This window comes from Sorex araneus, chromosome 1, assembly GCF_027595985.1.
Source record: "Sorex araneus isolate mSorAra2 chromosome 1, mSorAra2.pri, whole genome shotgun sequence".
NCBI lineage: Eukaryota > Metazoa > Chordata > Mammalia > Eulipotyphla > Soricidae > Sorex > Sorex araneus.
In genome coordinates, this window is record NC_073302.1 from 106,216,591 (window position 1) to 106,233,815 (window position 17,225).

At 61.5% G+C, this 17,225-nt stretch overlaps 1 protein-coding gene across 1 annotated transcript in view; it reads right to left on the minus strand.

Moving 5' to 3' along the window:
* ANKH (ANKH inorganic pyrophosphate transport regulator) overlaps window positions 1-17,225 on the minus strand; it is a 102,210-nt gene that overhangs the window by 17,853 nt on the left and 67,132 nt on the right. Inside the window, exons 2-3 of the mRNA XM_055130459.1 lie at window positions 8,898-9,114; window positions 1,095-1,213 (exon numbers count right to left, since the gene is read on the minus strand). Of these exons, the coding sequence (XP_054986434.1) occupies window positions 1,095-1,213; window positions 8,898-9,114 (336 nt within the window). The remainder of the gene's footprint in view (window positions 1-1,094; window positions 1,214-8,897; window positions 9,115-17,225) is intronic.

A 17,225-nucleotide genomic window follows, 5' to 3' on the forward strand; every position in this document is an offset into this window, starting at 1 on the left:
TCAGAAAGCACCTTGCACCCGCACACCTGCAGTCCCAGAAGAGGAGTCTTTCTATCTCCATCCGACTTTTCCAGCGGGCTCTCTTGCTCTCTGCCGGAACCTGACTCGAGTTCGACCCCTGGCATCCCATGTGACCCCTCAGCACCACCGGCAGTGACCCCTGAGCACAGACCCAGGAGTCACCCCTGAGCACTGCCAGGGAGGGCCCCCAAGCCAACCAAACATATAAAGTGAACTGGGAACACGAGCTGAAGTCGCCGTTCCTTGGAGGGAACGGGGGCACTGGGAAGGGGCTGGTGGTGGCACGTGTCACGGCTGAAACTCAGTCAGGAGTAATGCTGGCACTGGAACTCACAATCAATGATTAAGTCACGGATCCAGGGCCAGGGAGACGGCCCCAAGGATGCTGCATGCTGAAGGCCTGGCTTCGGTCCCCGCCAGGACACAGTCCCGAGTGCCTCTGGGGGTGTCCCCCGAGCACCTTGCTGAGTACAGCCACCTGGAGCCCCGAAGGAGGAATAATCAGAGGTCTAGCGGGCGGAGGGGGAGGGTTACGGGTACTGGGGAGGTGTGTGTGGTGGAGGAGGGTGAAAGAAGGCTTCCAGAACTTCTAAAACAACAACTATATCTCTATCTCTATCACACACACACACACACACACACACACACACACACACACACAGCCTGGAAGCCAACAGCACAGGGTTGGCAACATAAGATGACGGCTCCCCTCGGAAGCCACGACAGGAATCCCACAACTGCCCAGCACTTCCGCAGGTGTGCGGGTCAGCGCTCAAATGGACTGGACACAGGAACCCAGACACACTGGCGCACCCAAGTGTCCGCTGGGCGCTGAACGGATGAACAACAGGTGGTGTCGGGCTGAGGGCCAAAGGGCCGTTCTGAACCAGGCCTTGAGATGGACAGGCCTGGACAAGAAAAAGCCTGAACCTAGCCCCGGTGAAACAAAGCCAGCCCGAATCCCACCCACCTGAGACCCTGGGCCAGAGCCGTCCTGAGGGCAGGGCCGGGCTCAGGGCGGGTTCCTGGGACAGGACCCAAATCTCGGGACGACATGCTGTGCGCCCACTCACCATGGCGTCCATGAAGGGGAAGGCGGCCAGGTACAGGAAGGCCCTTCTCGTCTTGCTCCCCACGGACTCATCCACGTGGTGCAGCTTGTTGATGATGTAGTAGCCCAGGTCGCTGTACGCTGCGGGGCGGGGAACAGGGTCAGCTGTCGGCGCTTCCCGCAGGGACGCAGAACCCCAAGGGGACACATTCTTTTAATTTACTTTTAGAACATTAAAAAAAAAAATTGCAGTTCCAGAGGCCGGAGTGATAGCACAGCGGATAGGGCGTTTATCTTGCACGCGGCCGACCTGCGTTCGATCCCCGGCATCCCATAGGGTCCCCCGAGCACTGCCAGGAGTGATTCCTGAGTGCAGAGCCAGGAGTAACCCTTGTGCATTGCTGGGTGTGACCCCAAAAGAAAAAATAATTGCAGTTCCTGGGTTTACAGTACTGTGAATCACACTTTTCCATGCACACGTGGTCACTGAGCCCCAGAGGGCCCCACTCCTGCCCGTGTACCATGGGCCCGGCCCGCTGACCCAGCCGTGTAAGCCCAGTTTTATAGCCAGAACCTTTCGTGCTGATGGCCTGGACCTTGTGTTGCTCCCTTCCTATAGTTCTCTTTTGTCCCGCGTATGGGAGACCCCCGGCCCGGTCACTGTGGAGGTGGTGGATCCTACGTGCATGGAGATGAATGAAGCCAAAGTCCTGGATTCCACAAGACCACAACTCAGTCGAGGAAGCGAAATTTTGTTTTTAATGCAGAAAAAACGTAGACAAGCAAAGGGGAGATCTTCGGTGGCATTCATACCCTTTGACCCGGAAGGGGACCGCTCCCTCCCACAACGGGTCCAGTCCTCATGCTCATTACAGGGCTGTATGCGGAGGGGGTGCATGTATGGATCAGCATAAACAAAGGCTACACACAGACACGGATACACACATAACACATGGGACACACAGGGGATACACACATGTGCCGGATATACACACACACACGGGACACACACGCACACCCAGAATACACACATACATACTTGGGATATACACGTGCACACACTCGGGATACATACACATACAGATACATACACATACACACACCCAGGATATACACACATACAGAGCCGGGACACACCCACCCACCAGGGATGTACACACATATACACATGGGATATACACACACACCCAGGATATACATACACATACACATGGGATATACACACACAGGATATACACACATATACACATGGGATATATACACACACCCAGGATATACACACATATACACATGGGATATACACACATATGCACCTGGGCTACACACACATACACACACATGGGATACACACACATACACACGGTATACACACATACCTGGCTGCGTGCAAGACCTGGGCTACACACACATACACATGCACACACGCATACACCCGGGCTACACATACACCGCCCCCTGTTTTGCGGACCGTGGCCGTCTCTGCACGGACGGCTTCTGCATCACAGAGGCTGCCCTGGTGTGCTGGCGAGTCTCGTATTTGAAGTCTGTGGGGCTCACGACCCTCCGTGCAGCCCGTGTCCACGTTCCCCCCTGCCGAGGGGCACCTGACACACAGCCTCGCCGCCAGGTGTCTGCACCCTCACTCCCTGACCGCAGGGAAGGAGCCGGAGGGTGACTGGCTTTCCAGTAACACGCTGACAGCCACCTTGTCACGTCTCGCCATGCTTATAAGTTCACGCTGGGGACCAGAGTGACAGGGTGGGTACATTCTGGGCAGCTGAAAACCTTTATCACTAAAGGGGGGGATAAGTTTGCCAAACAGCGCACAGGAGGCCCCGAGGTCTCTGGCGGTGTGTGCGCCCACCCGGGCGGGCAGTCTGATGTGTGGTCCGCACCCCGCCCGGGCTGTCACCCTAAGGGGCTTAGGGGCCGGAGCAACAGCGGGGGCAGGGCGCTCGCTTTGCTTTGATTTTCCTTTTGTTTGTTGTTTTGGGGTGACGATGCTCAGGGTTGTTCCTGGCGGTGCCTGACGGGCCCTACAGGCTGCTGGGGCTCGAACCCAGGTCAGCCGCATGCCAGGCAAACGCCCTCCCCGCTGTGCTACGGCCCTGGCGCCTGCCTGCCTTTATTGTGTGTTTGGTGGTGGTGGTCAGGGGGCAGCCCCTGCCTTCGGACACGAGCTGAGCCGGGCGGCCCCCAGGACTGGGTCAGACCCACGGTCAGCCTCGGGGTCGGGATGCTGGGTCCAGGCTCAGCATCACGGCTGACCTCAGTTTACCTCCTCAGGAACTGCGGGACGTGGCCACCGGCTCCCACCATGTCCAACAGAGGCCACTGCAATGGCCACGGGGAGGGGGGGCACGGCAGGGGAGGGCGGGGCTGCCCGGGAAGGGCTGCGGGGTGGGGGGGGCACGGCAGGGGAGGGCGGGGCTGCCCGGGAAGGGCTGCAGGTGGGCGAGCACTGGGGGTGACCTCCAGCCTGGAGCCAGCTGCATCCCTGGCTGTGGGCAGTTCAGCTGCGGTTCGGGCGGGGGGGGGGGGAGGCTGAGATGTTCGGGGTCTCCGAGCTGGGTCCCCCTCACCAGCCAGAGATCCGGCCCCTGCCCAGGGGCTTCCTTGGCACACGGCGTCGAGCACGGCAGCACACGGCACTGCGGTCCGGACTCGGTGCGCCCGCCTCTGGCTAGGGCCAGGGGGTGTCCACCACCCACGGGGGTGGCGGGGGACACTGAAGGAGCCCCCCCCCCATCTGAGGCACTGGGGCTTCAGAACCGGGTGATGATGCATTTCTGGGGTCTGGGGGCCCCGACTCTGCAGTGCTCGGGAGCACCCGGAATTCTCTTCCCCTTAAGACAGGCAGAGCTCGGCAGGGCTGCGAGCTGGGGGGTCACTGCCCTCCCCCACCATGCTGTGGGCACGGGCACTGCCTGCCCGGGGTGCAGAGCACCGGGTGGGGCCTCAGGCCTGCAAGTCACCGGCTGGGCCACCCCCGACACCCCCTCCTCCCTCCCTGCCCGCCCCGGCCCCCGGGGGCCTCTGCGGTCAGCCTGCCGCCCCCTTTCCTCCTGCCACCCCCGCCGGCCATGGCGGGGTCTGATGCAGACCACAGAGGTGGTGGCCGTGAACCCTCGGGGCCAGCCGCGGTGCCCAGGCCCAGTTCCCTCCCCCCTCCCTCCCTCCCTCCCCCCTCCCGAGCTTCTGGGCTCCGCAGGGGGATCTGTTTCAAGGGCTTGGCACCGAGTCCCCAATTACCAGGGCAGCTGCCTGGCCAGGACCAGGTGACCTTGGCCGTAAGCGCCTTTTGGGAATGGCCTCCCTGGCCCGCCCGCCCCCACCCTGCCTGCCCCCTCGCACCCCTCCCAGGGCCTGTCCACTCCCCAAGCTGAACAGCAGAACTCAGGGGCCGCGCCCCCGCTGGGCCCTGTACAGCCCGGGCCCTGCGGGAGAAGGAGACCCAGGGCCCCGGGGGCTCGGGACCCTCCAGCTTGGGGCCGACTCGTGGCCAGTCAGGCCCCTCCGACGCAGCACAGGTGTGGCTGGGCGGGCGTGTCTCTCCAGCCCTCGCCCAGGGCAGCTGTCGCGCCCCCGAACTCTGCCTTTGGCTCCCATGGCTGCTCTGTGCCACCTCTGTCCCTCTCCCGTGTCCTTCCCAGGGCGGTGTGCATCCATGTGTGCACGTGTGTGCACGTGTGTGCGTGTCTGGGCTCGCACACCTCCCATGCCTGTGGGAGTGGCCTGTGGGTGTTGGCTACTGTGCCCCCCATCGACGCATCCATCCCCTGAGCCCTGCAGCGCTGGCCCCCGGGGTCCAAAGACAGCCAGTGCCCTCCTGGGCCCCTCAGGGGAAGGAAGCCAGAAGGGCCCATTTCCCCGCACGGTGTCAGCACGGGACCGAGAAAGGCTCGTCCTCACGCGACACTTCAGCTGCGTCTCTCCAGAGAACCAGCCACATCTTGCGGGGGCCAGGGGACGTGCTGGCGGCACGAGGCCTGGAAACCTGCGGAGAACCCCCTCCTCAAAAGCGGCAGGGGTAGGGGCCGAGCAATGGCACAGCGGGGAGGGCCTTTGCCTTGCACGCGGCTGACCCAGGTTCCATCCCCGGCATCCCAGAGGGTCTCCTGAGCCCCGCCAGGAGTAGTAACCCCTGAGCATCGCCGGGTGTGACCCAACAAGCAAAAAAAGAAAAGGAAAGAAAAAGAATCGGCAGGGGAACCCTGCAGTCCTCTCCCCAGTACAGCCTCCTCTGCCAGGCGGCTCCCATTGGTCGGGCTGGGAGGGGGGTCACCCATGGTGGTGTCCAGAGGTGGCCGACCCCAGCCCAGGCAACGCTGGGGCCTGCAGGGGAAGTCAAGGCTGTGACGCCTGCTCTGCTCCCTCTTGCCCCGCAAGCTGCCGTGGACGGCTCTGGCCAGCAGGATCTGGGCCCCGGAGGCCCCGCGCTGACCTCCTCACCCTGGAGCCTGGCCATGGCTATCCGGGGGGCCAGAGCCGAGGAGAATGAGGCTTGGCGTCAGCTGACGGCCCCCCGGGAGGCCCCCAAGACCAGCAGGGGCAGCTCCTGACGCTCAGCTGACCACCCGCACACAGCCAAGTCCGAGAGGACTGTCCAGCGGCCCCCATGGCCGGGGGAGCGAGAAGGAACAAACGCTTGTGCCTGAGTCGCCGAGCGACGTGGCGGACACACACACACACACACACACACACACACACACGCACGCACGCACACATACACACACATATACACACACGCACACACACACACTCACGCACATACACACACACTCACACATACACACACACACATATACTCACACAATACTCACACACACACACTCACACACACACACTCACACACACGAGGGTGCTCTGCAGACACTTATCCCCTTTTACCCCCCGCCCTGCCCCCAGCTGGTCTCAGTTCTATCCAAAGACCCCCCCCTTGACCCTGGGCCCCCTGCCAAGGGGGGTGTCGTAATGCACGGACGATGGAGGGGTCTGTGAGAAGGTGACCGGCCAGCAGAAGCGTTTCTGCTGTGGACACACAGCACCCCGTGGGCACTGCCCTGTGAGGTCTCAGGACAAAAGGACCCACAAGGGGGCAGCTATCAAAAAATCTCGTCATCAGCTACCATGCGGGTAGCCCGGCCTTCTCTCCCGGAAGGGAGCAACACGACGCTCACCAGAGCCGGGCCACCGGACCCCGGGCCAGGCTGGTTCACGCGGGGCGCACCAGAGGGGGGCGGGTGAGAGCCCCCCAATCCCCACCCCAAGGGACCCAGCCCCGGCAGCCGAACACTTCCAGAACCCAACGGCCGCCCTGCTCACGGCCACTCCCCACACGCTCCGGCCGAGCCTCACACATGAGTGAACATATTCCTGGACTGCACAACACAACACAAGACACTCCCTGGCCTAGAGTACACAACACATTGGATGGGGACCAGACAGTAGGCAACCAGAGAGGGGAAATATATATATATGTATATATATGTTGGCAACATATATGGGCTGGAGCGATAGCACAGCGGTTGGGCGTTTGCCTTTCATGCGGCCGACCCGTGTTCGATTCCTCCGCCCCTCTCGGAGAGCCCGGCAGGCTACCGAGAGTATCTCGCCCACACGGCAGAGCCTGGCAAGCTACTTGTGGCATACTGGATATGCCAAAAACAGTAACAATGAGTTTCTCAATGAGAGACGGTACTGGTGCCCGCTTGAACAATATATATGCTGGCAGAACCTGGCAAGCTACCCGTGGCACATTCGATATGCCAAAAACAATAACAACGAGGGGCTGGAGCGATAGCACAGCGGGTAGGGCGTTTGCCTTGCACGCGGTCGACCCGGGTTCGATTCCCAGCATCCCATATGGTCCCCTGAGCACCGCCAGGAGTGATTCCTGAGTACATGAGCCAGGAGTAACCCCTGTGCATCTCCAGGTGTGACCCAAAAAAAGCAAAAAAAAAAAAAAAACAACAACCAGTAACAACGAGTCTCACAATGGAGTCGTTACTGGTGCCCACTCAAGCAAATCGATGAGCAACGGGAGGATAGTGATACAGTGATGTATGTATGCATATATATATATATTTTTTTTTCAGATATACATACGAAAGTTCACATCACTCACCCTCCCACAACATGTTAGAGGTTGTTAATGTCTAAAGAATGTCTTAATGGCCCCTGCCAAAACAGAACAGTCTTCACACTCTTTCCTCTAGGGCTACTTTTCTGTGTAGTGTTTTCAGCGGTTTTTCATAACCAACACTACAAGGTATATTATTTCGGTCCTGCCTTGGGCCAGGGCTCGGGCCTTGGGACGGAAACATCCCAAATATGGTGGTGGGAAGGTGTCATGGTGGTGGGGTGGGTGTCTGAATATTAAGTTTAATCAAATATTATAAACTACCATATAAAATAAAAAATTTTAAAAAATTTAAAAAAAATTTAAATTAAAAAAAAATTTTTATGCACGCGGCCAACCCGGGTTCAAATCCCAGCATCCCATATGGTCCCCTGAGCACGGCCAGGGGTAATTCCTGAGTGCAGAGCCAGGAGTAACCCCTGTGCATCGCCGGGTGTGACCCAAAAAGCCAAAAAAAAAAAAAAAAAAAAAAAAAAATTTTTTAAAAAAATTTTAAAGAAGGGGGGGAGCTGTGGCCATGGGAGCAGGAGCCAAGGAGACCCCATCCCCAGGGGATGAAGTGGGACCACGTGACCCTGCACGCCGGTCAGCACAGCGGCTCCCGGGCAGAGGGGCAGTGGGGTCACGCCTTTTCGGGCCCCTCACTCCCGACAGCGGGGGTCTCACGGGGGTCCGCTGCCACAGCCAGAGGCACGGCCGGGGCCAGCCGCCCAGTGAAGAGCGACCAGATGCCAGAAATAGACCCACGGTGCCGGCAACATGGGCGGCAGCCAGAGGCGGACAAGGATCACGCCAAGAGCAGACGCTCCCTCTTGGCTCGCCCCGCCTCTGCCCTACCAGGGGCCTCCCGGTACTCCACACCACCTCCAATCTGGCCCATCTCTGGAACCATCCGTCCTCCCCCGTGGGTTCCCTGCAGGGGAGGGAGTGGCTGGGGCACCCTGGGGTGGGGGTGGGGGTGGGGCACCAAGCGGAGCAGCAACCGGGGAGGCGGGAGAGAGGGGGCGGCCACCCCTGAGCGGAGCTGCTCCTCCGCAATCCCCAGGGAAACAAACGGGCCTCGCCAAGTCCTGCTCGGGAAACGCTTCTCCGACGCCGGGCGCGTCACGGAAGCACAGCCTGGTGCGTGACGACGCTTCCGCCCGGCATGCAACTCGCCTCTTCGCTGAACTGCCGACGCCGCCTTTGCGGCTGGGACCCGGGTGCCAAGCCTGGCAGCGTCCGGGGTGCCGGCCGCCTACACACGCTCGGGCGGACACTCACGTCAGCCCGACACAAGCCCCTGGGGGAGGGGTCCCTGAGATGCCTCCACGCCCAGCCCGGCAAAGGCGCAGGGCTCCAGGAGGAGACTGACGCCCCCTCCCCAAACCCCCGCCTTGTGCTCCCGGAGCTGCCCCGAGTCTCAGGCCTGGCTGCCCGCCCAGCGCTGGTGCCCGGTGTCCATGCTCTGGCCCGGGGCTCCGCCACGACACTGTTGGGACACGCACAGGGTGGGGCTGTGCCTCGGCACCTCCTCCGGCTCTTCCATTCTGGCAGCAACCTGCTCTGCAGCCAGCCCACAGCTCTTCTTTTGCCTTCTGCTCAGGGGCAGGTGGGCTCCCAAAGCAGTGCTCTGGCCCAGGGGCCATTCCCAGTGGCTTCCGGTCCTGTAGGGCGGGGGCGGGGCGGGAGGGGCCGCCTTACCGATCAGGGTGTGGAAGACGGCGGCGACGGCACCTGCCACCACCATGCACAGCACCGCCTTGGTGCGGTCCCGTTTGCTGTTGACGAACACCAGGCCCACGTTCTTAAAGTCGCTCATGGGCCCCGTGAAGAACTTCATCAGCGAGTAGGCCAGCCCGTAGCTGGCCAGCATCTCCACCGCGTCCTCCTTGACGGCTGCGATGCCCCGGTTCAAGGCCTGCGGGCGAGAAGAGACAGCGCCGCCCGTTAGGAGGCGAGAACCAGACACGCCAGGGGTGCGGGTTTCACGGCACCTCCCCCTGCCCCCCTGTCCAGGGGAGAGATGGGGAGAGGAGAGGTGGGGAGGGGAGAGGTGGGGAAGGGAGAGGTGGGAAGAGAGAGGTGGGGAGAGGAGGGATGGGGAGAGGAGAGATGGGGAGAGGAGAGATGGGGAGAGAGAGGTGGGGAGAGGAGGGATGGGGAGAGGAGATGTGGGGAGGGGAGAGATGGGGAGAGGAGATGTGGGAAGAGAGAGGTGGGGAGGGGAGAGGTGGGGAGAGAGAGTTGGGGAGAGGAGGGATGGGGAGAGGAGATGTGAGGAGGGGAGAGATGGGGAGAGGAGGGATGGGGAGAGGAGATGTGGGGAGAGGAGGGGTGGGGAGAGGAGGGACGGGGAGAGGAGAGGTAGGGAGAGAGATGGGGAGAGGAGAGATGGGGAGAGGAGAGATGGGGAGAGGAGAGGTGGGGGAGGAGAGACGGGGAGAGAAGAGAAGGAGAGAGGAGAGGTGGGGAGAGGAGAGGTGGGGAGAGGAGAGATGGGGAGAGGAGAGGTGGGGAGGGGAGGAACGGGGAGAGGAGGGACGGGGAGAGGAGAGGTGGGGAGGAGCCTTTAAGCCAAACCCTCTGGACAGCCCTTGCTTCAGAACTGCAGCCGCAGAAGGCTCTGCGTATTTGGGGGTGGGGGCGGCAGGGTAGCCCCGTGAGGGGGCAGGAGGGGGCAGGGACACCCCAGGGTCAGGCCTGACTGTGACACTCGGGGCCTGAAGATGGGGGCGTCCCGCGGTGTCGGGCTCCGGTCTGAGCCCCGGGGGGCAGGGCATGAGCCTGGTGGCCCGAGCCGCCTCCCCTGTGCGGGACCCTCGGAGGTGCCCCCACGGGAAACCCGGGAACCGCGCCAGCACGCCACTCGTGGCCTTGGGGACCGGCACCCCCCTCCCAGGGCCACGATCCTGGACGTGAGTCACCTTGTCCAGTTGGGGCCGGAGACTCGGGCCAGGCAGACAGCAACACCCGGGCTTGCACCCCCAGCTCCGTGCCGGCCCCGAGCACCGCCAGCCCGAGCCCCACGGCCCTCAGACCACGCAGCGAGATGGACGGCGCTGCGACCCGGGTGCACACACAGACCCGCCGCCTCCCGCACGCCAGTGCCGTGTGACGCCGGGGTCCCTGCATCGCCCAGCGCGCGTCTTTGGGCTCAACCTCGGGGCTGTACATTTGTTCCTGCTTTCGACAGAGCTGAGGGGCTTTCCGAGCACTGGGGCGTGGACCAGGCTGCCTTAAGGTCGCCAACAGCGCACGTCTGTAAGAGGCCACCGACGACGGAGGAGAACACACATGAACAACCCATGATGGTCACGCCAGCATCACCCTCCCGTCGGGGCTGGGACGGCCTGCCGGCTCCTTCTCTGGTCCTAGCTGGCTCTTGGGTTCGCTCTTCGTTTCGTTCCTCCCTCCGTAATGGCACGGGTCCCCCCTAGTCGCTCTGTGATTTGTTTTGTGGGTGGTGGGGTGCGGTTAGACGCCCTCTGCGGGGCAGCACCCTACCTGCTGTACTACTGTCCGAGCCCGATTACTTTGATTTTCTTTTGGGGAGAACAGATCAGTGTTCGGTAGACGTCAGTGGGCAGCCTCGTGAGGCCCCCCCGGGCGCCACCCACAGGCACGGCCCTCTGGCGGCCCCGGACAGACGCAGGGGCAAGAGCCAAGACGGCAGCCGGGCCCCCAGCAGCCATTTCAGTAGAAACGGTGAACAAAGAGGGTCCCCCTGCCCCCCACCCCCATCTCCCCTGCCTTCATGTGCTGTGGACGTCACTGGACACGGCAACCCTTTCTCCAGGGAGACAGATTCTGCAACAGGCATGAAGTCACGGGCCGGGCGTGGAGAACCGAACGCGGCCACTCAGCCAAGGCTCCGGGTCTGAGGATGGGTGGAGGGTCCGCGGGGCACGGAGAGCCAGGAGCAGACGCTGCTGGGACCCTCGCAGGAGACAGACCCTTGCGGCCGCGCGGGAAGGAGGAGAAGGACGGAGCTGCTCACAGAGGGGACGGCGGTTCCAGCCTTCCACACGGGCGGCGAGTGGCGGGATGGTCCTGAGGAGCAGGTGACAGGGACGCTGACCAACTCCTCTTTCTCTCTCTTTTTTTTTTTTTTTTGCTTTTTGGGTCACACCTGGTGATGCACAGGGGTTACTCTTGGCTTTGCACTCAGAAATTACTCCTGGCGGTGCTCAGGGGACCATATGGGATGCTGGGGATCGAACCCGGGTCGGCCGCGTGCCAGGCAAACGCCCTCCCTGCTGTGCTATTGCTCCAGCCCCCTCCTCTTTCTCTTGAGGCAAGTCGCCTTCTGTGGCCTCGTCTGGCCAGGGGGACATCCTGCCCTCTAGCCCCTGTGACGAGACACTGCCGGCCAACCATCGGCCTCTCTCACCCTGCTACACCTAAAGAAACAGCCTCACTACAGCCCCAGGAGAACCAGGGTTCAGAGCTTTTCTCCCCTTCTCAAAAGACTCAGGATCGAACCCCCCCCATGGCTGGATAATACCATTCTTGGCATCTGTTCCCAAGACCCCAAAACCTGATTCATCAGAAGAACAAACACTGGCACGCTTAAATGCCCTGTGGCACTCATCACCGCAGCCCAAATCCAGACGCCACCCAAGTGTCTAAGAACAGATGCATGGGCGAAGAAAGCAGGGGACGCACAGTGGAACACCCCCTGGGCCCCAGACACCCACACAATCTGCCGCTACGTGGAAGAATCTGGAACAGGGCCTGGGCTGAGTGAATCCGGCCAGAGAGGCCCGGACGGAGGGACCCCTCTCAGAAGCGGGTATGAAGAAACACAGTAAGGCATCACAAAAGCCCAAAGGCAACGGGACCTGAGAGCTACGGATAGAACCAAGCTCCCCACCCTGGGTCCCCATCGAGGGGACACTGGGGGGACGTGGCAGGTGGTGTTGGGACGGGGGATGCAGGAAACTACCAGTTACGTTTTGTAAAGCGTAGCACTGTCGTGCTATTATTTATCGATTTGTTCAGGCGGGCACCAATAATGTCTCCATGGTGAGACTTGTTGTGACTGTTTTGGGCATATCGAATACGCCACGGGGACCTTGCCAGGCTCTGCCGTGCAGGCGGGATACTCTTGGTAGCCTGCCGGGCTCTCCGAGAGGGGTGGAGGAATTGAACCTGGGTCAGCCATGTGCAAGGTAAACGCCCTACCCACTGTGCTATTGCTTCTGTCCATTGTAAATCACAGTGCTTAAAATGAAAATAATAATAATAATAATAATAATAATAATAATAATAATAATAATAATAATAATAATAATAGCCTTTCTTGGACAGGAGGTCTTCAGCCCCGCTGTGCCTGTGTGCAGGTGCAAACGCCAGTGGCCGTGGGCAGGCTGTGGGCAGGCCGTGGGCAGGCGCGGCCACCAGGGCAAGAGCCCTTCCTGGGACAGCGGTCCGGGCCCTGTAACTTTCCACTGTTACTGTTCTGCTGTCGGTGCTGCAGCGAGGGGTGGGTTCGACGAGATGACTCGTCCTCCGGTACTTTTCCAGGCCCCTCTGTTTTCTTGAGGATCTATACGGCGCAGCGGCTGACCCCCTCGCTCTGTTTACCTGGACCTCCGGCCAAGCCCCGCACACCCACGTGTGGCCGCGGCGGGCGGCAGCTGGGCACGGCCAGCCCGGTCTCTTGGGGGCGGTCAGTGCTTCCGGAAGGCCCGGAGATGACATGGGCGAGTCCAGAATAGGGCCCTGCCACTTCCTGCCCCTGCCCACACCTGCACGGACGCTCCTGGCAACGCCCAGGACAGACGCCCAAGCAGGTTTGGAGTTGGCTGGGCCTCTGGCACGCGTGTGTTTTCCTTTGTGCGGGGGAAGACACGCATCCTGCTCTCTGGGCCTGTCACCCGGGCGAGGGTCAGCTCAGCAAAGGGCCTGTCTCCCGGGGCCTTGGCGCCTTCTCGCGTCTCGCATGCGCTGTCCCTGACACATGAAGTTCCTGTCCCTGGGCTGGCTCGACTCGGATTCAGGACGGTGGGAGGCCCGGCCAGGGAGAAGCGTGACGGACTCCCAGTGGACATGCTCTGGACATGGAAGGCTTCCTCCCGCATCTCCCCCTGCCCAACTTGACCGGGCACCAGCGCGCTTCGAAAAAGGGGCTGTTTCTTGCTCTTTTTTTTTTTTTTTTGCTTTTTGGGTCACACCCAGCGATGCTCAGGGGTTACTCCTGGCTTTGCACTCAGAAACCACTCCTGGCGGTGCTTGGGGGACCATATGGAATGCCGGGGATCGAACCCGGGTCAGCCACATGCAAGGTGAACGCCCTACCCACTGTGCTATCGCTCCGGCCCCTCTTGCTCATTTTTGTAAGGTTCCTAACAGATGCCATTTTCAGATCAATATCTTTTTTTTTTTTTTACTTTTTGGGTCACACCCGGTGGTGCACAGGGGTTACTCCTGGCTCTGCACTCAGGAATTACCCCTGGCGGTGCTCAGGGGACCATATGGGATGCTGGGAATCGAACCCGGGTCGGCCGCGTGCAAGGCAAACGCCCTCCCCGGTGTGCTATTGCTCCAGCCCCCGATCAGCATCGAAAGGGGATGTCCCGTCCACGTTAGAACGGGGTGCAGCACGGGCAGGTGTCTTACACCAAAGGGAGGCAAGAGTCCCACGACACGTGTGGGCTGGGATGGCGATATCCACGCTGACTGGCACCCCCCCTGCCCACCGTGCTCAAACCCCTTCTCCCCCCCACCAAGCCTGGCCTGCGGGCAGAGCCTGCCTGCTACCCCCCCGTCTGCGCTGCTTTGGCCCCGACCCCTGGCCATGGGTTGCCGCATGGCTTGGAGGCTCCTTCCTCTGGAGCCGCGGTGACAACAATGAAGAAGGCCGTGACAAATGCCGTCCGCCACACGGGCGCCAGCCCGGAGATCTCGAGAGGCCCCGGGACAGCCAGAGCCATCGTGACGAGGACGCCCGAGTCTCAGCAGTGCCCGTCCCGTGACCTGCTCTAAGGCAAGCCACTCCACTCCCCTGCGAGGCTGGCGGGGGGGGGGGGGGGGGCTCTGCTCCTCAGTACTCGGGGGTCGGGGTGGGGGTCATGTGGGGGGTGTCGAGCCTGCAGGGGCAGAGCAGCTCCCAGGAGGGGGTGGAGGACAGAGCTGGAAATGCAGAGAGGGAGGCGGGGGGGGGGGGGCTCGGGACTGCAGATCCCCGTCTACTGACACTCGCGGGGACCAGCACGGGACCCTCCCGCCCCGCCCCACAGCCGAGCCGCTGCCTCCTCGCCCGGGACACGCTCGGAGTGTGGGACGCACACGAGAGGCAGGGGAAGCCTCAGAAGCCCCAACGTTTGCGTTTCCTTTTCTTTCTCTCCCTTTGCCCTGCTTTTTCCTTCTGTTGATTTTTTTTTTTTTGGTCCTTCTGTTGATTTTTTTTTTCTTTTGGCGGGCCACACCTAGTGGTGTTCAGGGCGGACTCCTGGTTCTGCACTCAGAGCCAGGGGTCATGGGGTCACTCTGAGTGGGCTCGGGGACCATATGGGGTGCCAGAGAGGGAAGCTGGGTTAGCCAGCCACAGGCAAGGCCAGCACCTGACCTGCTGTACTCCCTCCCTCCCTCCCTCCCTCCCTCCCTCCCTCCCTCCCTCTCTCTCCCTTTCTCTCTCTCTCACTCGCTCACTTGCTCTCGCTCTCTCTCGCTTGCTCTCACTCTTTTGCTTTCTCTCATGTGAGCACGCTCTCTCTTGCTCTGTCTCTCTCCTCTCTTACTCTCTCTCTTGCTCTCGCTCTCTCCTTTGCTCTCCTCTCGCGTGAGCACGCTCTCTCTCTCTCTCTCTCTCTCTCTCTCTCTCTCTCTCTCTCTCTCTCCTATCACTCCAAGCCTAAAGTGGGGCACAGAGATCAAGACTACTGTCAGTGAGCTAACAGGGCGGGGGGCTGGAGACACCCCGCATGGGGCCGAGCCTGGTTCAACCCCCGGCGCTGTGTATCCCTGGCGCATCCCAGAAGACCCCTGAGCACCATCAGGCGAGACCCCGGAGGACCCCAAGCACGGAGTTCACTCACCCACCCACAGGGTCTCCGGACTCCTGAGCACTGCACGGGAGACCCCCACCCCCAAAATAAGGAAAATAAGGGAAAGAGAGAACCCGGCCCCTTTGCTGCAGCATTTACGGGCGTCTGTCACACCGGGAGCAGCCAGCCCTCCCCGCGTCGGTGCCTCTGTTCTGACTCACGGCCGGTGTTTATGGGCCCGCGTCCCGCCGTGCTTGGGGGAGCATTTCTCCCCTGAGCACGAGGGGGAGAGTTACAGCGAGTCACGAAGCACGCTGGTTCCTCCAGCCCATGGACGCGGGAGACGGTGTACACGCACACACATGCACACGCACGCACACACACACGTGCACTTGTGCACACACACACACGCATGTGCTCTCACACACGTGCACCCTTGCCCGCGTGCATGCTGGCAGAAGGACCCCCACTACAGCCCCGCCAGGGGACAGCAGTGGCCCCCAGCTCCCTCAGCCTCTCGCAGCTGTGTGGACGGAGCCACTGTGACTCATTTAAACGGCCGCCCCATTTCATGAGCACTGCACGGGCAGGAAAATAATGACGCACTGAGCAGCAGCTTCGTATACACCCTGGGACGCGACCGAGGTGTCTGGGTCGCACCCGCCCGCAAGGAGAGGGCCTCAGGGGCCTCGGGCGGGGACTCCGGAGTCTGTTCTCGGCGTGACGGTGACCTCACCGACAACAGCCCTGCTCCCCGCTCGGGGGTTTCCCCACCAGAACAAAGCGCAGAGCCTGAGAGCAGAGCCGGGACGACGTCCCCTGCCCACACGCGTGCCCCGCAGAAAGATGCACGCAGGGCCCGGCCTGCACACAGGCTCCCGGGAGCTCAGATGTTTTGCCTTCGAATCCTCCCCGGAGAGCAGCCTGCTCCCCGCCTTTCCCTAGAAAAGGCCTAGGAAAAGCGGGCACAGGAAGGAGTCCAACCCCCCCCCCTGAGGCCCCCCAAAAGGCTGCAGCCGTGGCCGGGTGGGCTGACAGAGGACCACCGTGAGCTCAAGGCCCACTCGGACCCTGCAAGGAGCAGCAAAGCTCCCTCGGCCTCCCCTGGGCCTCACGGAGGGAAGGGAGGGGGACGCCTCTGCCGTCGGGGACGGGAGAGAGGCTCAGACTGGCCCAGGGCTGGCCCAGGGTCCTGGCTCTGCAGAAGCCCGAACTGGAAGTGGAGGGACAGGGAGTGGGGGCCGAGCCATCCTTCCACATGGTGCTGATGGTGGGGAGGAGAGGGAAGGGGACCCCCCGCCCCCAAGCAGGGACAGAGGGGCGGCCCTCACGCTCCCCACACGTGGAGACACCAAAGGAAATCGCTCTTCGTTTGGTCTGGTTTGGGGCCCCACCCGGGGGTGCTCAGGGATCACTCCTAGCTCTGGGCTCGGGGATCACTCCAGGGGGGGCTTGGGAAGCCAGATATGGCGCCGGGGATGGAACCTGGGTCAGTCCCGTGCAAGGCAAGCGCCTTCCTTCCTTATGTGCTCCTTCTTGGGTTCCAAATTCCTGTTCCTACGTAATGGCTAGTCGGTGTTTGGGACCGGAAGATTCCCCCTTTGCCCCCACCCCCCACCCACCCCACCACTTATTTTATTGTTTTGCTTTTTGGGTTACACCGGCGATGCACAGGGGTCACTCCTGGCTCTGTGCTCAGGAATTACTCCCGGCGGTGCTCAGAGGACCCTATGGGATGCTGGGAATCAAACCTGGGTCGGCCGCGTGCAAGGCAAATGCCCTCCCTGCTGTGCTATCGATCCAGCCCACCTGACACACTTTTTCAAATTAAAAAAAGTGGTGGGGGCTGGAGCGATAGCACAGCAGGGAGGGCATTTGCCCTGCACTCGGCCAACCGGGGTTCGAGTCCTCCATCCAGTCCCTCTCAGAGAGCCCGGCAAGTTACCGAGAGTATCCTGCTCACACGGCAGAGCCTGGCAAACTACCCGTGCGTATTGGATATGCCAAAAACAGTCACAACAAGTCTCACAATGGAGACGTT